The sequence below is a fragment of the Tachyglossus aculeatus genome, chromosome X1 (assembly GCF_015852505.1).
Source record: "Tachyglossus aculeatus isolate mTacAcu1 chromosome X1, mTacAcu1.pri, whole genome shotgun sequence".
In the NCBI taxonomy this organism is placed as follows: domain Eukaryota; kingdom Metazoa; phylum Chordata; class Mammalia; order Monotremata; family Tachyglossidae; genus Tachyglossus; species Tachyglossus aculeatus.
Window position 1 is genome coordinate 134,506,681 of NC_052101.1, and position 27,573 is coordinate 134,534,253.

At 52.0% G+C, this 27,573-nt stretch overlaps 1 protein-coding gene across 1 annotated transcript in view; it reads right to left on the reverse strand.

Annotated features, from left to right (window-relative positions):
- Positions 1-25,833, reverse strand: part of CDH16 (cadherin 16) — a 52,504-nt gene extending 26,671 nt beyond the window's left edge. The window contains exons 1-10 of the mRNA XM_038740709.1: positions 25,744-25,833; positions 19,340-19,393; positions 12,622-12,705; positions 11,802-11,945; positions 11,390-11,528; positions 8,991-9,149; positions 8,215-8,411; positions 2,080-2,202; positions 1,363-1,513; positions 529-759 (exon numbers count right to left, since the gene is read on the reverse strand). Coding sequence (XP_038596637.1) covers positions 529-759; positions 1,363-1,513; positions 2,080-2,202; positions 8,215-8,411; positions 8,991-9,149; positions 11,390-11,528; positions 11,802-11,945; positions 12,622-12,705; positions 19,340-19,384 — 1,273 coding nt within the window. The 5' untranslated portion in view covers positions 19,385-19,393; positions 25,744-25,833. The remainder of the gene's footprint in view (positions 1-528; positions 760-1,362; positions 1,514-2,079; positions 2,203-8,214; positions 8,412-8,990; positions 9,150-11,389; positions 11,529-11,801; positions 11,946-12,621; positions 12,706-19,339; positions 19,394-25,743) is intronic.
- Positions 25,834-27,573: the final 1,740 nt, after the last annotated feature.

Sequence of the window (27,573 nt, forward strand, 5' to 3'; positions counted from 1 at the left end):
CTGTGCCTCAGTTACCTCATCTGTAAAATGGGGATTATGACTGTAAGCCCCTTGTGGGACAACCTGATCACCTTGTATTGATAGCAGTGCTTAGAACAGTGCTTGGCACAATGTAAGCGCTTAACAAATACCATCATTAATTAATGAATTAATTAAAAGAGTGCAGAGCACTGTACTAAGCGCTTGGGAAAGTGCAATGCAACAATAAACAGTGGCATCCCTTGGGGCACCCTGGCCTGGCATCGTGGGTGTTTGTTCAACTTGCTGGGCCTTTCAGGAATAGATTCCATTCCTCTGGCCCACCCCACTCACTCTGCTCTCTGTTCCCCTTCCCTGGGAGTGAAGCACTACACTGGGGCCTTAGGGTGGGGGACAGAGCAGCGGCCATAAGACCCTATCCTTGACCCGGAGGAGTTTTCAATCTAATGGCTGGTCCTCCCCCAGCTCTGGCTCGCCCCCAACCAGGAAGGGAGGGAGGGAGGAGGGAAGAAGGGAGGGGAGGCAATGGCAGAGAGTAATGAAGCTTACCCCCTGCAGCTCCTGCTAGGTCGGATGCCACCACCCGCAGTCTGTACTCCTCCACATCCCCTGCCCGCAGCTGGCCATCCTGCAGGGTGATGGTCCCCGTGCCAGGGTCTACGTGGAAGGCCGAGCCCTGGGCGCTGGGTGGTTCCTGGCTCCCGATCTCATAAACCACATGGGCGTGGAGGGACGCAGCCTCGTCAGCATCCTCGGCCTGCACCTGAAGGACCACCGTCCCTGCTCCCCGGACAGAGAGCGAGAGCCCATCTCATCCCTCTCCCTGCCTCTGGGAGGGAGGCCCTGGCCAATTCAGGGAGATGCAGGGTGGGAGGATCGTCGGTTCCTAATCACCTCAGTCGACTCATTCCGGTGCTGAATGAGCCTTCCAAGAAGGCCCTTGAGGCAAGGCCACCCCCTCAGGTTGGGGGCAACTGGCCAGGGCTGTGTTAGGGTGGGGTTTGGCAGCTGGGCCTTAAATCTCTGTCCCCAGTGGCCATTGTGCCACAGTAGGAGTCCCCAGGCCCCCGGCTCCTCGTTCGTCTGCTGGGGTCTCTGAGAGGGCAAACCCCGCTGGGATGCGGGGCCCGGCACAGTCGTCCGGATTGGGCCGGTCCATGTCAGCCAGATTCACCACCCCCGCAGCCCAGCTCCCTGGCCCTCATCTGAAGGGGTCCCTTTCCCATGGGAAAGAGTGACAGCCCCAAGGGCCCCAGAGTCACCGGGACTCGTCATTCCTAGAAGCACACGGAGATGACTCTCTCAGGGTGCCCTCGCCCCCCACCCCTCCTCCCTCCTCCCTGGAGTTCCCCACCAGGCTCTGCCCAACTCTCCAACTCCCACCTGGGGGGCTCCCCTCCTTGACCTCAGCCTCATAGCTCTCCCGGGAGAAGACAGGAGGGTTATCGTTTTCATCAGTGACCAAGACCTGCAGCTCCAAGGGATGGGCATAGGGCGTGCCCTCTGCGTTTCGGGCAAACAGCCGGATCACATACTGACAAAAGCCAAAGGAACATGTTAATGGGGAGACCCCTGATTCCCACCCTCACTCCCCTCCACCAATTCCAATACCCCTGCTTGCACTCTTATGGATTCTCTCGCTCTTCCCACCCTCCCATCCCCACCCCCCTGACTCCAGAAGAAACAGACAGGAAACTGAATTTCTGGCCAGGCTGCCCCAGGGCACGAGCAGTTCCTGGCTTCTCCCGGGGCCACCAGCAGGCTCTGGACAAATCAGGGTCCTCCTGTAGAACTGAACTGAACCCATGGTGTTACCAGGTGACCGGCTGGGGATGGAGTCCAACCCATCAACGTCCTGCTTGCTCCCTGTGGGGGTTGATGGGAGAGGGGGAGAAGTGGACTCCCCTGGGATTAGAGTTGCTCTTGTCCAAACCTGGCTGGTTTTGGCCTCGGTGGGTGGGGGGGGGGGGGGGGGGGGTCTATGCTAATTTGCAAGGCAGTTTTCATCCAGGAACAAGCCAGATTTTCCACAACCTGGTGGCCATACGGGGAGCTGGGAGCCTGAGAAAGGCTGGGAGAGACCCTGAAACTCTCCATTACCTCGGCCTGCACCTCTCTGTCCAGTTCCTGGGTCACGTAGACCTGACCTTCTCCATCCACCGAAAACAGCCCCACTGGCACGCTCTCCTGAGAGTAAGCCACTCCGCCACCGCTCCAGTGGACCTGCAGGCAGACGGCACACAGGTGAGCAGGGCTGGGCCAGCTGGGCTTCCACCAGGTCCTGGGTTCTGGCCCAATAGGAGGGTGTCCCAGAAGGAGCCGGCGGGATTCCAAGCAGCCGATGGTCTGAGTCTGGTTGGGACGCCACATTCATCCAGGTTTGGGCCAGGCTCAGAAGCCCCCAGGTTTCAAGCCGTCTAGAACTGGGAGGTGGATAAGGTGTGATCATGCAGTGGCTGGGGAGTGTGTGGTCTATGAACTCCAATGTGCCCTCTCCAGCACTTAGTTCAGTGCTCTGAACACTGTACTAGTAGTAGTTGTAGTAATAGCAGCCGTAGTAGTAGCAGCAGGAGTGTTTCTTATGTGCTCGCTGTGTGCAGAGCTCTGAACTAAGCACTGGGAAAGGGTATTCAGGTGGAAATTAGAACACCGACCCTGTCCCTCGAAGGGCTCACAATGGACAGTAGACTGTGACGTCCTCAGGGACAGGGATCGTGTCTGCCAACTGGATCGTACCCACCCAAGCACTCAGTAGAGCACTCTATACACAGTAAGCCCTCAATAGATACCATGGATTGATTAAGCAAAGTTTCACATCCCAAAAACCCCTGGAGGAGCACTGTGCTTACACAAATGCAATCGATAGTTTTGTAGGATTGACTGAGTCCTAACTACGTGGCCAGCACTGGGCTAAGCCCTGGGGTTTATCCGAGATAATCAGACAGGACACAGTAAGCACTAAATAGACGAGAAGCACTTCTAGACTGTGAGCCCGTTGTTGGTTAGGGACCGTATCTATATGTTGCCGACTTGGACTTCCCGAGCGCTTAGTACAGTGCTCTGCACACAGTAAGCACTCAGTAAATACGATTGAATGAATGAATGAATAAATACGATTGAATGAATGAATTGAATGAATTAATTAATTCATACCACTGATTGATTGGGAGAGTCCTTGGCCCCACATGGGGCTCACAGTCCAAGGGGGAAGGAGAGTGGGAATCTGGTCCCCATTCTTCCAGAGGAGGAAACTGTGGCCCAGAGAGGTACAGGGGCTCACCCGAGGTCACCGGGCAAGCCAGTGGCAGGGTGGGGATTAGATTCCCAGTCCCAAGCTCTCTCCCTTAGGCCACGCTTTTCCCCATGGGATCAAACTCTCCAGAACGCAGCTGTTTGGTCTCTGGTTGGTCACTGCTTGGCCTCTCTAAGACCTGGTTTGGGGGTGAGAGGGACTCAGCCCCCAGCCTCCAGAGCTCCTTGGCCCGCTGTAGCCCACCCAGGCTGACAGGGTTCCCATGGCCCCATCCAGCCCAGAACCCCCACCCCCACCCCCGTGCCTGGGCAGGACAAGGGGCTAATGAGGACTCCTCGTGTATCTGTCAGCCTGTCTATCTGTCTCCTGCTAAAACACACTCAGGGAGGAGTGGGGACAGGTGGCCGGAGGCCTCCGAACCCACCCCCCACCCCACATGCCCCATTCCTCCCATCCCCCGGACTCAGCGGATCGACACGGGTTTCCCAGTTGCCGCAGCCCCACGGGCCTTGGACTGAGAGGCTGAGTGGCCGCCCTGGTGAAACCCGGCCCGTCAGGGGATCTCTGAGCCCCAAACCCTTTCGGCCCCGTGGCCAGCGCAGAACAGCTCCTAACAAGGAGAAAGCTGAGGGGGGCTGCACCACTGAAAGGGACCGCGTGCAGCCCCGCCAGACCAGCTCTCAAAATAGCCACCCGGGCGGGAGAGCTGGGTCTAAATTCAACAGCGTTTGTTTGTGCTGCCACTAATGTGTTTCTTGGGTGACTTTATTTTGATTTGGGGCCTCTCCCTCCCCAGATGACTCGACTCCCAAACTATGTGGTGGCTGGCTCCGAGCTCCTTCCATCGCTTGAGTTCCGTTAGGAGGGGGCGGGGTGTAGGGGGAGGGCAGCTGCAGGGGGAGGCTGCACGGTGGGGGTGGGCCTCCAACGGGCTCCTTAGTGACTCTGAGCCCCCAATCGCTTCCTCTGGCAGGGAGATTCCCTTCTATGACCTCCAGGGACCAGGCCGGCCAAGGCCACCTGCAGGATGTCCCACGGCCGCTGGTTCTGAGTTGCCCGAGAGGCCGATTGGTACGAAGAAGATGGCCCAAGCAGTGGGGACCCCGGGCGCGTGGCCGTGGGGAGCTGAACTTTAGTGCTGAGAGAGTGGCAGTTACCAGGGAAGCAGGAAGAAGCCCCGCGGGACCACGGGGTCAGAGGTAGCACCCCAGCCGGGTGGGCGGCCCATGGCTGGGGACAGTTTCAGAGCTGCTGGAGTGGTTGGGTAATCTATCAATCAATTACTATGGTATTTATTGAACGCCCACTTTGTGCTGTATTAAGCACTTGGGGGAGTACGGTTATAACAGAATCAACGATGTGTTCCCCGCCCATGACAAACTTATAGTCTAGAGGGGGAGACAGACATTAATATAAATAGGGCAGGGTGGGACAGCCCAGCCCGTGTTAAAAGAGGCCCCCAAGCCATCTTGGGGAAGAAGCAGAGAAGCTTGAACTGGGTTGGCTTTCAGGCTGGCTACGTTTGGAGGCCTGGTCCAACCACCCCTTCCCTCTGGGCTCTCCTTCCCCCAGTGGAGAGCCGGTAGGAGCTGACCCAACTGTTGGCTTAGTGCCACGTGGCCAGGGTATCCTGCCCGGCGACCAAGGCAACGCCGTCGGGTTGAATCTAGGAATTTTCCCCATCATCATCATCATCATCATCAGATCGACAGTACTGACCGAGAATCTAATGGGTGCAGAGCATCATCATCATCATCATCAGATCGACAGTACTGACTGAGAATCTAATGGGTGCAGAGCTTGAGAAGCAGTCTGACTTAGTGGATAGAGCACAGGCCTAGGAATCAGAAGGACCTGGGTTCTAATCCTGTCTCTGTCGTCTGCTGTGTGACCTTGGGCAAGTCACTTCACTTCTCTGTGCCTCCATTACCTTATCTGCAGAACGGGGATTAAGACTGTGAGCCCTATGTGGGACAGTCACTGTGTCCAACCCAATTACCTTGTATCTACTCCAGTGCTTAGTACAGTGCCTGACGCCTAGTAAGCACTTAAATACCACAGTTATTATTATTACTGTGTCCAACCTGATTGGCTTGTAATAATGATGGTATTTGTTAAGCGCTCACTATGCGCTCACTTGTACCTACCCCAGCGCTTAGTACAGTGATTGGCACATGATAAGCGCTTAACAAATACCATAAAAAATAAAATAAAAAAGAGACGAGAGCAAGGCACAATAAGTAGGTGACGTTTGCGGGACTGGAGCCAGGATAGATAGGGAGAAAGCTGACTGAGTGCTTTAAAGCGATGGTGAGGAGTTCCTGTGTGATGTGGAGATGGATGGGCCACCATTGGAGGTTTTGGGGGAGTGGGGAGATGTGTGGAAAAATGAGTTTTTAGAAGCATGATCCAGGCAGCAGAGTGAACTATTGAATGACAAAGGGAGAGGCTGGAGGTGTCAGCCGGGAGGCTGATGCAATACTTGGGATGGGATAAGACAAGTACTTGGACCAGGGTGGTGGCAGTTTGGATGAAGAGGAAGAGGAGGATTCTGGAGATGTTGTGAAGATAGAACCCATAGGATTTGGTGACAGACTGATTTTGTGGCTTAAAGTAGAGAGAAGAGGTAAGGATAATGCCAAGGTGGTGGGCTTTTGAGACAGAGAGGTTGGTAGTGTGCTCTGCACAAAGTAAGCTCTGCACATAGTAAGCTCTGCACATAGTAAGCGCTCAATAAATACGATTGATTGATTGATTGGTAGTGTGGCCGCAGTGATGGGAAAGTTTCAGGGAGAAGACAGCTTGGGAGGGAAGAGGAGGAGTTCTCTTGTGGTGACTTATTGAGTGGGAAGTGTCGGCTGGACACCTAGATAGAGCTGTTACGAAGGCAGGAGGAAATGCGAGGCTGCAGAGAAGAAGAGAGGTCGAGGCTGGAGAAATAGATTTGGGAATCATCCACTTCGAGATGGCGGTTGAAGCCAAAGGAGTGAATGAGTTCTCCAAGGGAGTGGGCGTAGATGGAGAACAGAAGGAGACCCAGAACTGAGTTAAAGAAGTGGGAGCTAGAAGAGGAGTCAGGGAAAGAGATTGAGAAGTGGCCAGAGAGGCAAGAGAAGAACCAGGAGATGACAGTGTCAGAGGGTCCAAGGTGAAATAATGTTTCCAGGAGAAGGGGGTGGTCCACAGTTGTCAGAGACTGCTGAGAGATCGAGGTGGATTAGATTTTTCATTCATTCAATCATATTTATTGAGCGCTTACTGTGTGCAGAGCACTGTACTGACATTTATTCATTCAATCGTATTTATTGAGTGCTTACTGTGTGCAGAGCACTGTACTAAGTGCTTGGGAAATACAAGTTGGCAACACATAGAGACGGTCCCTACCCAACAACGGGCTCACAGTCTAGAAGGGGGGAGACAGACAACAAAACAAAACATTTGGACAGGTGTCAAGTCGTCAGAACAAAGAGAATTAAAGCTAAATGCACATCATTAATCAATCAATCAATCAATTGTATTTATTGAGCGCTTACTGTGTGCAGAGCACTGTACTAAGCGCTTGGAAAGTACAAGTTGGCAACGTATAGAGACGGTCCCTACCCAACAGTGGGCTCACAGTCTAGAAGATATGTACAAGTAAAATAAATAGAGTAATAAATCTGTAGAAACATATATACAGGTGCTGTGGGGAGGGGAAGGAGGTAGTGCGGGGGGATGGGGAGGAGGAGAGGAGAAAGGGGGCTCAGTCAGGGAAGGCCTCTTGGAGGAGGAGATTTGGTAAGAAGTAGGTCATTGGTGACCTTAGAGGGAGGTTTCAGTGGAGTGGAAGGGGCAGAACCAGTTTGTAGGGGACCAGGAGGGAGCTGGAGGAGGGAAAGGGGAGGGGAAAAGAGGAGAGGAGAGGGGAGAGGAAAAGAGATAATAATAATAGTAATAATGGTATTTGTTAAGTGCTTACTATGTGCCAAACACTGTTCTAAGCGCTCTTGGGAAAGGGAATATTTCTTGGACACTGGTACCAGCTCCCTTGCACACTACTGAGGAGCCCCCCTTCCTGTCCTGCGTTCTACCACCCTGGGAGGAAAGAGAACAGAACCTGCAGCATGACGTCTCTGTATAAGCTCACACAGGCTAGTGCCATGGACTCTGAAATACAGCCTGAAATTCTGCTCCCCTAGCCACAGCACCCTACTGATTATGTTTTTCTTTTGTGTATTTGTCCTTTTCTTTATGTTGTTTTAGTGTTTTATTGTTTCATCACTCGGGATGTACCTGTCTCCAATCCCCTCTCCCCCACTTACATTCACAGATTGTGAGGCCCTTGAGGGATAGGGGTCATGTCTAATTCCCACCTATGTATTCTTTCCCAGGGCTTAGTTCAGTGCTCCTGACACAGTAAGTGCTTAATAAACAATAATAATAATAGCATTTATTAAGTGCTTACTATGTGCAAAGCACTGTTCTAAGTGCTGGGGAGGTTACAAGGTGAACAGGTTGTCCCACGTGGGGCTCATAGTCTTAATCCCCATTTTCCAGATGAGGGAACTGAAGCCCAGAGAAGTTAAGTAATAATAATAATAATAATTGCATTTATTAAGCGCTGCTCTCCAACCTCTAATAATAATAATGGTGGTATTTGTTAAGTGCTTATTATGTGCAAAGCACTGTTCTAAGCGCTGGGGGGATACAAGGTGATCAGGTGGTCCCACTTGGGGCTCGCAGTCTTAATCCCCATTTTCCAGATGAGGTAACTGAGGCACAGAGAAGTTAAGTGGCTTGCCCAAGGTCACCCAGCTGACAGGTGGCAGAGCTGGAATTTGAACCCATGACCTCTGACTCCAAAGCCCGGGCTCTTTCCGCTGAGCCACGTACTCCTACTATTACAATTGCTACTACACGGTATTGGCGGGGGTGGCTTCTGCTTGAAATGCCTTGGGCTTGCACGGATGGCTCTGGGGAAACTGGGGTGGGCAGGCACTCACCTTGGAGATGGGGTGGGGGTAGGTGGTTTTGAGATTTTCTGGAAGGTGGACAGAACTGGGGGGAATCCAGGTGTTTTCCACAACTGCAATGTCAACTTTCGCTATGGCGTGGTGGCCCGAAGGTTGCTCTCCCAGGTCTTTGACCTGCACGAGGAGGCTGTAGTGGGCGACCTGGGCCGGGTCGAGCAGAGAATTCCCTAGAAATAGAGACCTCATTGGACCTCCCTCCAGTCCTCCAACCTCCCAGCCTCCCACTCTCCCTGCCATCCATTCTCCATTCATTCATTCATTCAATCATATTTATTGAGCGCTTACTGTGTGTAGAGCACCGTGCTAAACACTTGGGAAGTACTTTGGTCCGCCCACCCTCCAGTTCTCCTGCCCTCCCACCCTCCAGGCCTCCCGCTCTGCATCCTGCCCTGGGGCCCCTTCTAAATTCTGGAGCAAGAGATTTCCCTCCGGAGCTGACCTCAACATGATGAAGGGCAGGAGTGGCCAAGGAAAATGTGAGCTGGCCTTACAACAAAAATCATGAAGACACTTACAGAGTCCAAGCATGGGACCCTGAGTTTGAAGGAAAAGATCTGTGATTTGGGGCATCCAGGAGCCTCTGCCTTCCCACTCTCCCTGCCCAGGTAGGGCCCCTGCTAGGCTCAGGCTTTCTCAAATTGCCCAGGGGAGGAAGCAGTAGTGGAGAGGAGAGCGTGGGAGGCAGTCGGTGAGGAGCGGGGTATGAGGGAAAGGGGAAGCAGTGGGGCAAGAGGGTGGGAACCAACCTCCTTCAGTGAGGGAAAGAGCTCCAGTCCTGGAGTCCAGCTGGAACATGGCATCAGAGGGAAGACCAGGAGCCTGGCTGATGATTTGGTAACGCAGATCTGCGTTGGGAGTCAAGGGGTCATCCAGGTCGGCCGCACTGACAAACAGAAAGGAGACCCCTGGGAGGGAAGAGGCCACATTGGGTGTGCCAGTCCCGCCGCTCCAAACCCACCACTGGCTTCCTCCATGGGCCTCAGCTGGCCACTGGCCACCGACTTCCTGGCAAGACATTCCGTCCTCTCCCTGCCAGCTCTCCTCGGCTTCAGTGGCTTCCCTCCCTCTTCCAGTCCCCTGGTAAGCGTGGGGGTCCCGGGGTGGTGCCGAAGATGGGCAACACAACTCCTGTCTCCTACATCTGGTGACCTTTCCAAACTCTTGGAAGCGTGTATCACACTCAGTGGAAACCTGGTAAAGAGCACTACCGCTCGGCTACTGCTGCTACCGGGGCTTCTGAATTCCCGTTCTCTTTTGTCCTCTGGGTGGCCATGGGCAAGGCTCTCACCTCCTTCCCAGGAGATTAGAGGGCACCCAAGGGTGAGGCTTTTCAAATGCTTTGAGATCTCTGAGAGTAAGCAGTGAGGTCTGGTAGACAGAACAGGAGACTAGGAGTCAAGAGACAACCCCCCGGCTTCTAGTCTCTGCTCCGACCCTGGCCTGCTGTTGACCTTGGGCATGTCACTGGACCTATCTAGGCCTCAGTTTTGCCCTCTGTAAATAAAGATCCCTCCTCTTCCTCCCTCATAGACTGTGAGACTCATGTGGGACAGGGGAGGTGTCCAATCTGATCATCTCTTATCCCCGCTCCTAGAGAAGCAGCATAGCCTAGTGGAAAGAGCATGGGCCTGGAAGTAAGACGACCTGGGTTCTAATTCCGGCTCTGCTGGTTGCTTGCTGGGTGATCTTGGGCAAGTCCCTTAACTTCTCTGTGCCCCAGTTTCCTCAACTGTAAAATGGAGATTCACTACCTGTTCTCCTTTCCTCCTACTTGGACTGTGAGTCCCAAGTGGAACAGGGACTCAGTATAAACTGATTTATATGTATCCACCCCAGCACTTAGAACTGAGCCCGACACATAATAAGCTCTTAACAGATATTATTATTATTATTATTATTGTTATCATCACAGCTCTTGGTCCAGAGTCAGTGTTTGAGAAATACTATTGTTATCCAGCACTTAGAACAGTGCTTTGCACATAGTAAGTGCTTAACAAATGCCATTATTATTATTATTATTATTATTATCATCATCATCAGCATCAGCATCATCTTCAGCTGGAAAAGGCTTGGCCCATCATCCCTGCCATTTGGAAGAAGGTTTTATTATATTACCTGGGCAGGCAGGGACAGGTCCCAGACAGCCCCCAGCCGTGCTTCCCTGGGGGGCAGCAAAGTGATTTGTAATAGTGTGTGACATGTTTTGGAAAATGCCAATCTGTCAGAGCTCTTCCCTCCCTGGGACACCTCCCAGCCAGATCCAGTTTCCAGCTCTTCCAACACATGGTTTTTGTGGGGAAACAAAGCCTTCCACAGGTCCCTCCCTCCTCCCTTCCCTTTGTTCCCCGCCCCCAGCTCTTCCCAAGTTGAAATTAAGAAAGGTGTCTCTCTTTTTCCCTTCCCCTCTCCTTCTCTTTCTCTTTCTCTCGCCCTCCCCCTCTCTCTCTCTGATGCCCAGGGATGTGTGAGGAAGTTTATCTCTGAGGGAATGATAGGGCAGCCCTTGGGGTAGATAAGGGAGCTAAAAGGGGACTATCTAGGGCTGGCTGGGGGACGGAGGCTCAGCAGCATGATGGGGAGAAATCTGGGCCCAGCCTGGACCCAGCTATGGAACAATTGGTCACATGGTTTCTAAATTCTGTCCCTTGTTTACTGGGCGGTATCACTCCTAGGCCGAATGAAAGGGGTCGACTAATCCGAAAGAGTGCAGCCCTCAGCCTCTCACATCCACACTTGAGGGTGTGGCGTTGGCTGGCGGGGGCTGGGGGGTTAGGGCTGGGGCTGAGGCTACGGAGACAGGCCATGCTCGTCTTCTCCCAGGAGGGAGCCCACCAGCTGCAAGCCTGCAGACTAGCATGGCCAGCAGGGCCCCTGGGCCCTGAGGGTGGCCTCGGGTGGAGAGGTGGGCCGTTTGGACCAAAGGATGGGTAGGAGAGGAAATAGCTGTGGGAGAGAATTAAAACAGGGGGTGGAGGGTCGGGAGCGGCGAAGGCAGCCAAGGCTGAATAGGAAGAAGGACTGAAGTGAAGATGGAGTCAGCGACAGAGACAGAGAGAGACAGGCCGAGGCTGAGGCAGAGCCAGAGGCAGGGCCAAGAAGGGAGATGGCTCCAGGAGTCTGGGCTATGGATGGTGCTGTCATTGACCTTGGCCGGTCCCTTGGCTGACAGTTCCCGCAAACACATCCTCAGTGAACCGTGGCACATTGTCGTTCTCGTCTTTCACTCTCACCGTCAGGGTTTCCGGGCCAGAGAGTGGCTGCCCGTCGTCCCTGGTCACAATCACCTGGTGGGTGTGAGAGAGGGTCACTCGGCAGGGAGGAGCCCCAGAGCTCCTCGGCGGGGGTTGGGGAGGGGACAATGAGGGGGGATCTGTGGGGGTCCCAGCTGAGGGACACCAGGGTCTGCCGGGGGCAAACCCCTCTCCACCTCAAGACAGGGGCCACCGGGAGGGTTTGGCCAACCCAATCCCCAGCCGCGGACTGGTGGGGGTCCGGGGGGAGCCCCGGAAAGCAAGCAACGGAGGCTGGTGGGCTGGTCCTGCCCGGCCTGACCTTACCTGCAGTGTGTACTGGGCCTGCTCCTCCCGATCCAGAGGCCGGGTAACAAACAGGAAGCCCGAGTCAGGCTCCACACCAAAGAGGCCATCATAGCTGTCCACCACCTGCATCGGGGCAGGGCCCTCTGGACCCTGGATTTCCAGCTGGAAGTAGAAAGGAAAGAAGGAGAGGAAGGGAGAAGAAAGGGGAGGAGCCTCTGAGTCCCGGAAACATGGGTCCTTTGAGGCTCTGGGTGCCGAGAGTGAAGGTGATGCCAAGGAGTGGCCCCAGAGGGACTGAGTTGTCAGCCTTGAGGCCTCAGTACCTCCTCCTCCTGGGACTTCCCCTGGCTTTGGAGGGCCAGTTTTTCCTGTCTTCAGTTTCCCTACCTGTTCCATGGGTCTGCATTCTGGCTCCCTCTCCCCTGCCCTCAGAGCAGCAGGGAGACCAGGGCGAACTGGGGGCCTCCCAGCCTGGGTCCACCCCACACGGCGGGATCTTTTGTCCCAGGCCCCTGGCCAACAGCCTGGAACATCTGCTGATGGCCCCCCAAGGGCAGAGCACATGGCCGGCAGGGGCCCAGGGGATGGCATTCGTTCATTCAATTCATTCAATCGTATTTATTGAGCGCTTACTGTGTGCAGAGCACTGGACTAAGTGCTTGACAGCAGTATCTCCTCTCACCGCCTGGGCCCGTAATGGCCCAGGCTTCCCAATCTGGGCTATTCCCTGCCCAGGCACAGTGGCAGCGGTGCCAACAGCTCCCAGGAAGAGTCCTTCAATCCCAAGCGTGGCCGTGGTGGGGGTCACAAGCCAGAGGAAGCAAGGCCAAGTCCTCACCTTCTTCAGGTACAGAGGGAAGTGACCGTGGTAGTTTTCTGGGATCTCGATGTAGGGATCCTGGCTGACAGCTCCCGGGACAGCCTGTAGAGGATGATCGCTTTTAATCATCAGTCAAGCCAGGCCCATCTCTGGAGATGTCTGTCATTCATGCAATCGTATTTATTGAGCACTTACTGTGGACAGAGCACTGTACTAAGCGCTTAATGGCAGGCCACCCTCCTCAGGCCCTCCCATTCCCACCTCCGTTTCCTCAGCCACTGAGAAGCCCCGGTCCATTGCTGTGGCACCCTAGGCCAGTTCCTTAACTTTTCTGGGCCTCAGTTTCTTGATCTGAAGAATGAGGCTTTGGGAATGGAGCCTAATCTGAAGACCCAATTCTCAATTCCCTGGGGTGGGTGGGCTGTCTTGGGGCCAGGCTGCCGGGCGAAGCCATGGAAGGGAGTCAGGTCCCCTGCCTCACATGGCAGTCGCTCCCTCCACCAGGCATTTCCACCACTCCACTAGACCACGTTACTTCCCTGTACTGCGCTAAGCTCTTAGGAGAGCACAACAGAGCTAGTAGACCAGAGCCATACCCTCAGATGGTTTCCAATCTAACAGAAGATATAGACACTAAAATTCATTACAGGTAAGAGAAGCAGTAGAGTATAAAGATAGAAGAGCAGCCTGACCTAGTGGAAAGACCACAGGCCTGGGAATCAGAGGACCTGGGTTCTAATCCCAGCCTCCGTTTAATCCCAGCTTGTCTGCTGTGTGACCTTGGGCAAGTCAATTCACTTCTCTGGGCCTCACATTTCCTCATCTGTAAAATGGGGATTAAATTCCTGTTCTTCCTCCCCCTTAGACTGTGAGCCCTGTGTGTGTCAGGATCTATGTCGGCCCCGATTACCTTTCTCTACCTCGGCACTTACTCCAGTGCTTTGTCACCTGGTAAGTGCTTAACAGATACCACAGTGATTATGATGATTCCTCTCTGCGCCCAAGATCCTGAACTCAGCAGGTGTCCAGTGGGTAGGAGGATCTACTCGGCTGGCTGATGGTGCCGTGCAAAAACCTAGCACAGGATGGAGCCGAGGGATTATGCCAGGGGCTTCTGGGCAACAAGAGCAGCAGTCAGCCCAGCTCATCACACAGCCCAAGAGGCAGAGCCGCTCACAGCATGAGACCCAGCTGCATTTTGGAGGATGGAGGGAGCCTCCTGAGGGCTCTACTGGCCATACGTCCTCACACAGACCGGGGCATCGTCAGGTAGGTGAACCTTTGGATGAGCCACCCATGCTGCACCTCTGGGGGAAGAGTCAGGGATGGAGGGGGGAATCAGGAGTGAGGGGTGTCTGTACTGGGTCAGTGGGGAAGAGTCAGGAATGGAGAGGGGAAACTCAGGAGTGTTGGATGTGCTTTGCTGGGTCACTGGAGAGAGTCAGGGGTGTTGGATGGTCTGTGCTGCATCAGTGAAGGAGAGTCAGGGATGAAGAGGGGAGACTCAGGCGTGCTGGATGGTCCATGCTGGGTCACTGGGGAAGTGTAGGGGTGGAGAGGGGAGAGTCAAGGGGTGTTGGATGGTCCATGCTGCATCACCAGAGGAGAGTCAGAGATGGAGAGGGGAGACTCGGGGGTGTTGGATGGTCCATGCTGGATCACTGTTAGGGGAGTCAGGGGTGTAGGATGGTTCAGACTCGGCACCATTAGGAAGGAACGTTTGTCTCATTGTACTCTTCCAAGCGCTTGGTACAATGTTTTGCACTCAGTAGGCACTCACTAAATACCACTGATTGATTGAAGGGTCGAAGGGAAGAAAGCTAGGAGTTGTTGACTGGTCCATCCTTAACTATGAGGGGAGGGGACCAGGAGGGGGCCATCAGCACCCAGTCCCTCTGAGCCAGTCCTCCTGGTCCCCTGGCTGAGACGGAGTCCTGGGTTAGGTGGACTGTGGGCCTGACTCAGTAATGGCATCACTTCAGGTCCGGTGTTCTTAAAATATAACTTTCCACATCAATACGAGCACCCGTAGCCTCCGAGTTGCGTATGTCTCTTCTCCTCATTGTGTGTCCTTGCTATAAATAAACAGTAATCACCACCCCCAACACGCATTCATTTGCAAGGTCTTGTCAGTCAAAACGATCTGTGTAACTCCACGCAGAGAGGAAGACGCACGATAGCTGCTCATTATTCCAATGCTCTGAGATAATGGGCAGAAGAGCAAATCAGCATTGCCTTGAGACACACAGTGCTCATCAAAGGCAGCACGGTGGGGGAGGTGGGGTGGGGGGCAGGGAACGAAGAGCCACCCAGAGTTCTCGGCCTGCCCGATGGGACCCAGGGAGCCCAGCCCCAGGGTGGCACCGGGCTTCGATCTCTGGCTCCCCGAAAAGCCCAGACCGAGACGGAGCTCAAGCGGGCTTTACCAGCCCGGGGAAGATGGGCTGTAACTGAATGACCCGTCCCCCATTGCGGAAACCCAACTTCTTTGAGCTAAGACGTCAGGGTCCGGGTCACTGGCCAGAGGCTAGTGTGCTGGCCAGAATGGCTTGGTGTGCCACCATTTGCCTTACACGGTAGCTGGATTCCTACTTTCAAGGATTAAGCACATTGGCTTTGGGGTGGCTGTGACATTTGACACCATCCTACGCGCTCCCTCTCACCAGTCCAGACTTCACTCGGTTGCCGGATCCTTTTTCTAAAATGTCGTCCCGTGCACGTCTCCCCCGCCGCCCCCACAAAAACCTCCAATGGCTGCCCCGCCATCTCTGCATCCAACAGAAACTCCTGACCGCTGGCTTTACAGCACTCTATCAGCAATCTCTTTCCTACTAACGTGTCTACCAACTCGATTATAGTGTACTCTCCCAAGAGCTTAGTACAGTGTTCTTCGCGCAGAAAGCACTCAATAAATACGATTGATCGATTGATCGACTGATTACTAAATCCACCACTCTCTTCTCCCACTCCACCCCAAGTCACACGCCTCGCTCCTCTCAAGTCAACCAACTAACTCACTGTGTCTCATCCTCGTCTTTCTCGCCGAAGCTTTGGCCTCTGGCTCACACCTTTGTCCTTCCGCCTGGATTGCCCACCCCCTTCACATCCACGCATCCGACCTCTACTCTTCCCAACTTCAAAGCCTTCCTGGAATTCCATGTCTTCCAGGAGGCCACCTTCCCTGACTGAAGCTCTCATCTCACTAAGTTAAGTTCCCCTCTCAACGGCCACTTCAGCACTGCTGTAAAAGTAATAATGCTCATTGGGTGCAATGCACTGTGCTCAGTGCTTGTACTTCTTTGGCACCTAGGCACTGTAATAATGATGGTATCTGTTAAGCGCTTACGATGTGCCAAGCACTGTTCTAAGCGCTGTACTCACAACCACTCATAGCACATCTCCATACCCTGTCGCTTAGGCACTAGCATATTTTTTCCTTCTTCCTCCTAACAGTAAATTATTTTAGTGTTTGTTTACCCTGCTAGACTGTAAACTCCTTTACAGCACTTGCACTTGGACGTGCTCCCTTTTTTCACCTTTCCCTCAGCCCCACAGCACTTATGTCCTTATCCGTAATTTATTTATGTTAATGTCTGTCTTCCCCTCTAAACTGGAAGCTCACTGTGGGCAGGTAAGGTGTCTACCGACTCTGTTATTCTGCACTCTCCCAAGCACTTAGAACAGCGCTCTGAACCGAGTAAGCACTCAACAAATACGACTGATTGATTGATCGTGTCTACTAATTCTATCGTCCTCTCCCAAGCACTTAGTACAGCTCCCTGCACACAGTAGGCCCTCGGTAAATACGACTGGTGATGCCGACGATGATGATGATGTGAGTGCTTAGCACAGCGCTCTGCACACACTGAGCGTACAATAAGTATGATTGAATGAATGAATGAATGAATCTGGACTCTGGAAATTACCTAGGAAATTTGGCTGCCCCGAAAAGTTCTAGACTGTGAGCCACTGTTGGGTAGGGACTGTCTCTTTTTGTTGCAAACTTGTACTTCCCAAGCGCTTAGTACAGTGCTCTGCATACAGTAAGCGCTCAATAAATATGATTGAATGAATGAATGAATCAAGGTTCTGATACTACTGTGCTGATGGCACAACTGGCTGGGCCAGAGCCGAGAGGTACCCTGTCCCATCCATTCTCCAAAGCAGGGATGTAGACGTGGCCCGGTCTAAACAGTAATAATCGTGATGGTATGTGTTAAGCGCTTACTATGTGCCAAGCACTGTACTAAGTGCCAGGGTAGATATGAGATAATTAGGTTGGACATAGTCCTTGTCCCAAATGGGACTCACATTCTCTGTAGGAAGGAGAACAGGTGCTGGATCCCCATTTTCCAGATGAGGAAATTGAGGCACAGAGAAGTGAAATGACTTGCCTAAGGTCAAACAGTAAGCAAGGGCCCGATCTGGGATTAGAAGCCAGATCCCCTGGCTCCCAAGCCTGGGCTCTTGCCACTAGTTCCACCTAGTCTGTGCAGCCACGCTGGATCTTGTGACGAGGAAATTCAGTTGATCGGCAGTATTTTCTGATTGCCTACTGTGTACAAAGCTCCGTATCAAGCACTTTAGAGAGTACAACAGAGTTAGAAGATGTGATCACTGTCCTCAAGGAGCTTACGATTTGGAGGAGTAGGTGTTAGAAATCACTTCCACTTCTCTGGAAACTCAGACGGAGAGCATAATCCCAAATCCTGGAAACCGTCATTCTTGGACTGTTGCACCCAGTGACTGCATCCTACAGGCTCACACCCAAGAAGACATGCAAATGATTGTAAACCGTTTCATGGAATCAGCCAGGTGTTACGGGCTGACGCTAAGTCTAGGGAAACCAAGTGGACGGATCGGCCTGCACCCGGAGAGCCACGGACACAACAAGGAAAATCCATATTGGCAACACAGAATTAAATGTTGTCACGGAATTCTGTTGTCTAGGCAGCACGCTGGCCAATGATGCAGTGATAGACAAGGAAGTGGAAAACTGAATGAAGAAGGCCGGCACACCCTTTGGAGGGCTGTCAAACTGAGCGTGGCAGCCTCCTGGCATCAGGCTCCAAACCAAACTAAAGGCCTACAGAAATGGAGTGGTGTCCATCCTTCTCTCCGGCTGGGAGGCCCGGACCCCACACAGGCGGCACGTCCGGCTCCTCCACCGGTTCCGCCAGCGTCACTGACGGGCAAGACTCAACTTCAAATCGGCAGGGTGGGATTCCCTAGAACCAAGTCAGTCTCCCGGCACCGAAGCTAGGCTTGCCGCAACGCGAGCGCGCCGAGTGCGACACGTGAAGAGAATGGACGACTGTCGGATGCCCAAGCAACTGCTGTATCAGGAGCTGAAGTTGAGAAACTGAAAAACAGGAGGGCAGAGGAAAGGCGAGGACACGAAAGCAAAATCTCCCATGCTGCTGCATCCCAGCTGAAAATGGAATCAGTTGCCATGGATAGAACAGCATGGCACACTGCAGTCAGAAAAGGAGCGGTTCTTTTTGAGCAGAAGTGTCATAAGGAGGCAAAATAATAATAATGATAATAACTATGGTATTTTGTTAAGCGCTTACTATGTGCCAGGCACTGTACTAAGGCTCTGGGGTGGAGACAAGCAAATTGGGTTGGACACAGTCCCTGTCCCCCATGGAGCTCAGTCTCAATCCCCATTTGACAGATGAGGGAACTGAGGCCCAGAGAAGTGAAGCGACTTGCCTAAGGTCACACAGCAGACAAGTGGCGGAGCCGGGATTAGAACCCATGACCTTCTGATTCCCAAGTCCGGGAGCTATCTACTAGGCCATGCCACTTCTGTGTTCACAAAAGTGAACACAGGGTCAAGGGCTGCCAACAGCAAACGTGACAGCACAAGGGACAGTGTGTGTGTGTGTGTGTGTGTGTGTGTGTGTGTGTGTGTGTGTGAGTCCTGTCAGTGATGTTGATGTTGATGATGGTATTTGTTAAGTGCTTACTATGTGCCAAACACCGTTCTAAGCACTGGGGGAGATAGAAGGTTATCAGGTAGTCCCAGGTGGGGCTCACAGTCTTAATCCCCATCTTACAGGCGAGGTAACTGAGGCCCAGAGAAGTTAAGTGACTTGCCCAAAGTCACACAGCTGAGAAGTGGCAGAGCCGGGATTAGAACCCATGACCTCTGACTCTCAAACTAGTGCAGTCGGGACACACACGCCACCAGTGGGGAATTTCACTGACAGTGGCACATTCTTCAAGCACAAAGGATGCTAGGCATGTGTAAGTATAATATAATAATAATAATAATAATAATGGCATTTATTAAGTGCTTACTATGTGCAAAGCACTGTTCTAAGCGCTGGGGAGGTTACAAGGTGATCAGGTTGTCCCACGGGGGGCTCACAGTCTTAATCCCCATTTTCCAGATGAGGTAACTGAGGCACAGAGAATAATAATAATAATAATGGCATTTATTAAGCACTTACTATGTGCAAAACACTGTTCTAAGCGCTGGGGAGGTTACAAAGTGATCAGGTTGTCCCACGGGGGGCTCACAGTCTTAATCCCCATTTTCCAGATGAGGGAACTGAGGCACAGAGAAGCAAAGTGACTTGCCCAAAGTCACACAGCTGACAAGCGGCGGGGCCGGGATTTGAACCCCTGACCTCTGACTCCAAAGCCCGGGCTCTCTCCACTGAGCCACGCTGCTTCTCATGTGTAGGTGTGTCTGGAGGGCCATGGCTGAGGGAAAAGGGTCACTCACGTGGCTGAAGCCCAGACAGATGATCCAGAGCCAGACAGGATCCATTCCCGGAGCCTAAAGTCAGACAAAAGGAGAGACAGGTGTGAGAATGGTATACTGTCTTCACCCCTTCCAATTCTCTCCATTGACTGCACAGAAACGCTGATCACACAGTAAGCGCTCAATAAATACGATTGATTGATTGATTGATCGGGTTCTTTCATAAAAACAAAGCAGGATTGGCCCAGCAGATTGGAGTGGGCAGCGAAGATCCGCTGTGGTTGCCCTGGTTGAAGTCATTGAGAAGGAAAGGACCGAGGTGCCAGCGGCAAGTCAAGCCTCAGTTCCCGAGCTCTGCTTGACTTCATTTGTTCAGAACCCCAACTGGTCCTGACCCTCCCCGTCCAATACACACAAACGGAGGAGGGCCGGGCAAGAAAATACCAGCTGGCACAGGCCTCGGGAGCCGGCTCCGGGCCAGGCACTGAGCCAGCCTCAGTCACGGATCCCACCGCCTGGAACCCAGCAGGAGCCCAGCACCCGGTTGCTAAACTCTCTGGCTCGGCTGCTACGCTTCATTGCTCCCCTGAAACAAGTTGCACCGCTTAGTTGCAAGATAAAGGAAAGTGGTTTGGCTTCTTGGAAAAGTTTGCTCAACGGAGGAGCTGAGGAGCTGAGGAGATGAGGAGATGAGGCGGTTGCCATGGGGCCAAACAGATGGGAGAGTTCTACCTCTGTCCAGCCCCCAGCCACCCTATCTGCAAGGAACAGATGGATCACGGCCAGATCTTCACTCCAAAATTATCCAGATAATCCAGGCCCCCCACTTGGGCCTCAACGATTTGGATTGAGATGTCAGTCTACACCAGGGGAGCATATGCTTCTTATTGAATTTTTCGGGGAAAGATTCTGTTTAAGGCATCGAGTCTCTCCCCCCCACACACGAATACTCCACCTCAACCAGGGCACGATTCTCGCTCAGTTCCAGCACTAGCTCCAGGGATTGGGCCAGACAGGGACAAGAGATGTTTGTGAAGGCAACACCAGTGTTACCACCCCTGAGCCCAACCAGGATTCCCGTTGGAAACCCCACCCGCTGTCTGGCAGCTGGTTGGGCTTTGCCACCTTCCCGCCCTGTCCCGCCATCCCGCTGCCAGCCAGGATAGCATAGGTGACCCCCCCCCAAGGACCAGGCAGGGTGGTGGCCAGAAGGGTGCTTCGAGGGGAACTCAGGGCCATCCACACTCCTGGGCCCCAGCTATCAATCACATAGACTGTGAGCCCACTGTTGGGTAGGGACCATCTCTATATGTTGCCAACTTGGACTTCCCAAGCACTTAGTCCAGTGCTTGGTACACAGTAAGTGCTCAATAAATACGATTGAATGAATGAATAGACTGTGAGCCCACTGTTGGGTAGGGAACGTCTCTATATGTTGCCAACTTGGACTTCCCAAGCGCTTTGTCCAGTGCTCTGCACACAGTAAGCGCTCAATAAATACGATTGAATGGATGAATGAATGAATAGACGTCCAGCCCGATAAGGAGGCATGAAGGAGACGTGCCCTCTCTCCCGCTGTCTCCTGCTGAATAGCATGATGATGATACTGATGATAATGATGATGACGACAATGGTGGTATTTGTTTAGTGCTTGCTCTGTGCCAAGCACTGTTTTAATCACTGATGTAGGTACAAGATAATTAGGTAAGTACCTAGTCCCTGCCCCTCCTGAGGCTCACAGTCTAAAGGAGGGAGAACAGGTATTGGACCCCCATTTTACAGATTGGGAAACTGGGGCCCAGAGAGGTGAAGTGACCTGCCCAGGGTCACAGGGCAGACAAGTGGCAGAGCTGGAATGAGAACCCAGGTCCGTTGACACCCAGGCCGGTGCTCTTTCCACTAGGCTATACTGCTTTTTGGGAATTTTTTTTAATCCTAGAGCTTCCAGATAATTGGAGCACCTGTATATATGTTTGTACAGATTTATTACTGTGTTTATTTTACTTGTACATTTTTACTATTCTATTTATTTTATTTTGTTAATATGTTTTGTTTTGTTGTCTGCCTGCCCCTTCTAGACTGGGAGCCCGTTGTTGGGTAGGGACCGTCTCTAGATGTTGCCAACTTGTACTTCCCAAGCGCTTAGTCCAGTGCTCTGCACACAGTAAGCGCTCAATAAATATGATTGAATGAAGGAATGAATGGCCCTGCAAGCTCAGTGGGTCTGGATTCTTGGGTCTACACTTACCCTGGTCCAGGGGCAGGGAGAGCTGGACAATGAGAAGGAGTGTGGCTCAGTGGAAAGAGCCCGGGCCTGGGAATCAGAGGGTCATGGGTTCTAATCCCGGCTCTCCCACATGTCTGCTGTGTGACCTTGGGCAAGTCACTTCACTTCTCTGTGCTTCAGTTACCTCATCTGTAAAATGGGGATTAAGACTGAGCCCCACTTGGGACAACCTGATAAAATCTGTATCTCCCCCAGCTCTTTGAACAGTGCTTGGCACATAGTAAGCGCTTAACAAATACCATCATTATTATTATTATTATTATTATTATTATTATTATTATTATCCAGGGAATCTCCTTTTACTTGATCGGCTTTGAGAAACCTAGATAATTCAATCCATGAATCGACCAGTAGCATTTATTAAGCGCTTACTCTGTGCAGAGCACTGTGCCGGGCACTTGGAAGAGGACGATAGAGATAGTAGACACAATCCCTGTCCTCAAGAAGCTTTTGTCCCACTCTCCATATCCCTTTGCTTGGGCAGAGAGCTTCTTTTCTTTTCTTTTTTTTCAACCTCATCCAAATGCACTGTTTTCAAGGAAAGATATAGAGGAAAAATCTTCCCTTTGGCCAGGGTGGTGAGGGAGGGGCCCTAGTGAGAAGCAGCAGCGTGGCTCAGTGGAAAGAGCACGGGCTTTGGAGCCAGAGGTCATGGGTTCGAATCCCGGCTCCGCCACATGTCTGCTGTGTGACGTTGGGCAAGTCACTTAACTTCTCCGAGCCTCAGTTACCTCACCTGTAAAATGGGGATTAAGACTCTGAGCCCCACGTGGATCACCTTGTATCCCCCTCGGCGCTTAGAACAGTGCTCTGCACATAGTAAATGCCATTATTATTATTATTATTATTATGGCAGCAGCAGCTGGAGCCCATCACTGGACATCTGTTTCGTTGGCTGGAGGGTCACTGTAGGTAAATGGAGAGAGGGAGAGATAGAGAAACAGCCTAGCTGCCCCTCCCTGACAACCCTGATTCAGTGTGGAGCAGAGGCGATGGTAGGATGGCAGACTAGAGTTGGGGTGAGGGAAGCAAGAGAGTTTAAAAATATGTGCATAAGAGCCGGTGTGTGTGTTGCAGGGGGATGGGGGGCCTAGGTGGATTTCTCTCTTTCCTTTTTTATGGTCTCACTCCAACTCTGCCTGTCTCCCAGCCCCTTTCTGGCTGACTCTTTTTTTTAATGGTATTCAATCAATCAATCAATCGTATTTATTGAGCACTTACTGTGTGCAATTTGTACTTCCCAAGCGCTTAGTACAGTGCTCTGCACATAGTAAGCGCTCAATAAATACGATTGATGATGATGCAGAGCACTGGACTAAGCGCTTGGGAAGTACAAGTTGGCAACACGTAGAGACAGTCCCTACCCAACAGCGGGCTCACAGTCTAAAAGGGGGGAGACAGACAACAAAACCAAACATACTAACAAAATAAAATCAATAGAATAGATATAGATAGATATAGATAGAATAGATAGGTATTCATTAAGTGCTTACTATGTGCCAGGCACTGTAATAAGCACTGGGGTAGATACAAGATAATCAGGTTGGACACCGTCCCTGTCCAATTTGGGGCTCACAGTCTTAATCCCCATTTTTCAGATGTGGTAACTGAGGCACAGAGAAATTAAGTAACTTGCCCAAGGTCACCCAGCAGACAAGTAGCAGAGCTGGGATTAGAACCCAGGTTCAATCAATCAATCATATTTATTGAGCACTTACTGCGTGCAGAGCACTGTACTAAGTGCTTGGGAGAGTACAATATAACAGAGTTGGTAGACACGTTCCCTGTCCACAACGAGAAGCAGCGTGGCTCAGTGGAAAGAGTCAGAGGTCATGGGTTCAAATCCCAGCTCCGCCAGTTGTCAGCTGTGTGACTTTGGGCAAGTCACCTAACTTCTCTGTGCCTCAGTTACCTCATCTGTAAAATGGGGATGAAGACTGTGAGTCCCCCGTGGGACAAGCTGATTGCCTTGTAACCTCCCCAGCGCTTAGAACAGTGCTTTGCACATAGTAAGCGCTTAATAAATGTAATTTTAAAAAACGAGCTTACAGTTTAGAGGACAGGTCCTCTGACTTCCAAGCCTGGGCTCTTTCTGTTAAACTTTGCTGACTCTTTCTTTCTTTTTCTCAGTCTATCATAATCTTTTGCTATCTATCTGTCACTCAGTCTGTCTGTCTTTGCAGTGTGGTTTAGTGGAAAGATCACGGGCTTGGGAGTCGGAGGCTGTGGGTTCTAATCCCAGCTCCGCCACTTGTCTGCTGTGTGACTTTGGGCAAGTCACTTAACTTTTCTGTGCCTCAGTTGCCTCATCTGTAAAATGGGGATTAAGACCGTGAGCCCCACGTGGGGCAACCTGATTACCTTCTATCTACCTTCTAGACTGTGAGCCCACTGTTGGGTAGGGACCGTCTCTGTATGTTGCCAACTTGTACTTCCCAAGCGCTTAGTACAGTGCTCTGCACACCGTAAGCGCTCAATAAATACGATTGAATGAATGAATGAATACCTCAGTGCTTAGAACAGTGCTTGGCATATATGAGCCCGTTGTTGGGTAGGGACTTTATATGTTGCCAACTTGTGCTTCCCAAACACTTAGTACAGTGCTCTGCACACAGTAAGTGCTCAATAAATAAGATTGAATGAATGAATGGAGTAAGCGCTTAACAAATACCATTATTATTATTATTATTATTGTCTTCCTTCCCATTTTCCCACTTTATTCTCCCACCTGATCCTAGACCACTGGGACCACTGAACCCACTCCCACAGACGCCCTATCCCGGTTTGAGCTTCAGAAAGCATGTTCATTTTATTAGGTCCCTGTCTCTCTGGGTGTCTCTGTCAGTCCGTTTGCTGCCTCTCTTCTCTTTCTCACGGTCTCCGTCTCCTTTCCCAGTCTTTTTGATTCCACCCACTCGGACCCTGCCTCCATATCCCACTCTGCCCACTCTGAAGACCACGGTCTTCTCCAGCCAGGCAATATTACCATGTCACTGATGGGGATTTGATGAGGCTTTGGGATTCATTCATTCAATCGTATCTATTGAGCGCTTACTGTGTGCAGAGCACTGTACTAAGCGCTTGGATGCTGGGATGCTGGGCTCTCTCTCTCTTTCTTCCTGTCTCTCGCTCAGGCTTCCAGTTAAAATGCGGGTTTCTCGGCCTGGTGCCCCCGTCATAACTGGCCTTTCCCCCCCGCCCCGCCGGTCTCAATCGCTAGTCACCCGGACCTTTCCCACCCCCGTTGTCTGGCTCCTCGGGAAACACAATAGTCAGTGATTGAAATCAAACGCCTTCTCAAGGCCCCTTCCGAGTCAGTCCCTTAGGACAGCAAACATCTCATTCTGAGAAAGAAGCCGATGAGAAATCCTGTCAGCTTCATAATTGGTTTCTAAGATGGACTGCCTCTCCTTCCTCCCAAATTGATAACGGACATTTGTCTGCTTGCACCACTGCCCTTGTTGGGGTGGCTTCCTCTGCCCTCCTGGATCTATTTTTGTTCCCTCCCTCCCAAACGTTATTAAAACCAGTTTTTCTCAGAAGAACTTCACTTACCTGTTTTCCTCTTTAAATAGCCTGATTGGCACCTGAGGGCCCCCAGCCGAAAACCCGAGACCGAAGCAAAGGCCAAGGGATGAAGTTAGAGCAAAGTGGGCAAAGCAGTGAATCTCCTCTCCTTTGCTGGGAAAGCATTTTAGAGTTCAAAATCAGGGACCTTCAGCCTACTCCATTGTCCTCTCCCAATCTCACAGTCCAGTGCTCTGAATACAGTAGACTGTCAGCTTCTGGAGGGCAGGGATCACGTTTACTAATTCGAGCAGACCCCCCCTACACAATAAGCACTCAATCAATATCTCTGGTGGATGGATTCCAGATGGAGTCTCCTAGACTGTGAGCCCACTGTTGGGTAGGGACCGTCTCTATATGTTGCCAACTTGTACTTCCCAAGCGCTTAGTATAGTGCTCTGCACGCAGTAAGCGCTCAATAAATACTATTGAATGAATGAATGAATGAATGAATGGATTCTGCCCAGGATTCTAACCTTGCCTAGCGTGGAGAATTTCTTCCCTCCCAAGTACCCAGCCATGACCTACGGCCCCCCACTCCCCCATCTTCCTATCCAACTGGCCCCCTTACCCTGCGGTGGTCGTGTGGGTCCCGGACTTTGAGGCTTGAGGTGAAATGGGCAGAGGAGCTCCAAGAAAACGCCCGCTCACCCCACTGGATTCGTGAAGGACATGAGCTGGACGTGGGAGGGCAAAGAAACAAAAGTCTCCTTTGTTAATTATTGACCGTCGAACGAAAAATGTACCAATCACTAACCAGCGCGGGGTCTCTGGGCGGTGAACCTGGGCACAGGACTCATGAGGCCTCGAGGGTTTCTGGGGTTTTTCCAGCTGAGGGTGAGGTGGGGGTGGTCTTTGCTTGCTAGTGAGCTAATGGCACCGCTTTGGCCCCCGGTAGGCCCCCTGTACCTCTAGATGATGATGATGACGATGATGATGGCATTTGTTAAGCGCTTACTATGTGCAAAGCACTGTTCTAAGTGCCGGATGGGGCTGGAGGGAGAGGGGGAAGACGGGAATTGAGCGGGCAGGGTTAGGCAGTCCCCAGTGGATCAGTGGCCCAGCAGGCCTTAAAGATGGCCCTCGGGAGAGCGCGGAGGAGTGGGTGTCTGACACAGGGCCAAGACAGCTCACAGCCTCTTCCCCTCCACGCAAACAGAATACAGAATTTATATTTATTCTATTTATTTCTATTTATTCTATTTATTTTATTTTGTTAATATGTTTTGTTTTGTTGTCTGTCTCCCCCTTCTAGACTGTGAGCCCGCAGTTGGGTAGGGACCGTCTCTAGATGTTGCCAACTTGGACTTCCCAAGCGCTTAGTACAGTGCTCTGCACACAGTAAGCGCTCAATAAATACGATTGAATGAATGAATGAACAGCCAAGGTCAGGCGCTCGTCATTTCACTACTGGACTCCTGTGTTGGCTCCTCGCTGGCCGCCCCGTCTCCGGCCTTCCTCCGCTTCAGTCCCTTCTCCATGCTGCTGGCTGGATCCACTTCCTAAAATGTCATTCCTTCTCCTCTTCAGAAACCTCCAGTGGCTGCCCATCCTCCTCTGCATCAAGCAGAGACTCCTGACCATCGGCTTCAAAGCCGTCCCCCTGATCTCTCCACCTTTCCCTCTGCTCTCCTCGCCCACTACTCCCCTGCTCACATCCTTCACTCCTCCCAAGCCCACCTCATTCAGCCATTCAATTCATTCAATCATACTTACTGAGCACTTACTGTGTGCAGAGCACTGTACTAAGCGCTTGGGAAGTACAAGTTGGCAACATATAGAGACGGTCCCTACCCAACAGTGGGCTCACAGTCTAGAAGCTCCTCCTGACTGTACCCTCCTGTCTGTTTTCTTGGGCGCCTCGGACTCCTTGCTCATATTGCTCCCGGGCCTAGAACTTCTTCCCTCCAAGTCTGTCAGACCTTGTGAACTTTTCTCTCTGTTTTCCCCACGTCTTGTGCTTTCGTTGCACTTCCCAAGCACTTACTGATGCTACTACTACTAATTATAATAATAATAATAATTGTGGTATTTGTTAAGTGCTTACTAAGTGCCAGGCACCGTACTAAGCGCTGGGATGGATACAAGCAAATCAGGTTGGACACAGTCCCTGTCCCGCCTAGGGTTCACAATCTCAATCTCCATTTTACAGGTGAAGTAACTGAGGCACAGGGAAGTGAAGTGACTTGCCCAAGGCCACACAGCAGACAAGTGGCAGAGCAGGGATTGGAACCCATGACCTTCTTACTCCTAGGCCCGGGCTCTCCCTACTACGCCATGACAAGCTAGGGGTGGAGCAATGGCGTAGGCTGGGGATTTGGGAGGTCATGCCTTTGGCTTCCAAAATCATGTTCCGTGTCTGAGCAGGTGCAGTGTGTAAATCAGAACCTACAGAAGTGCC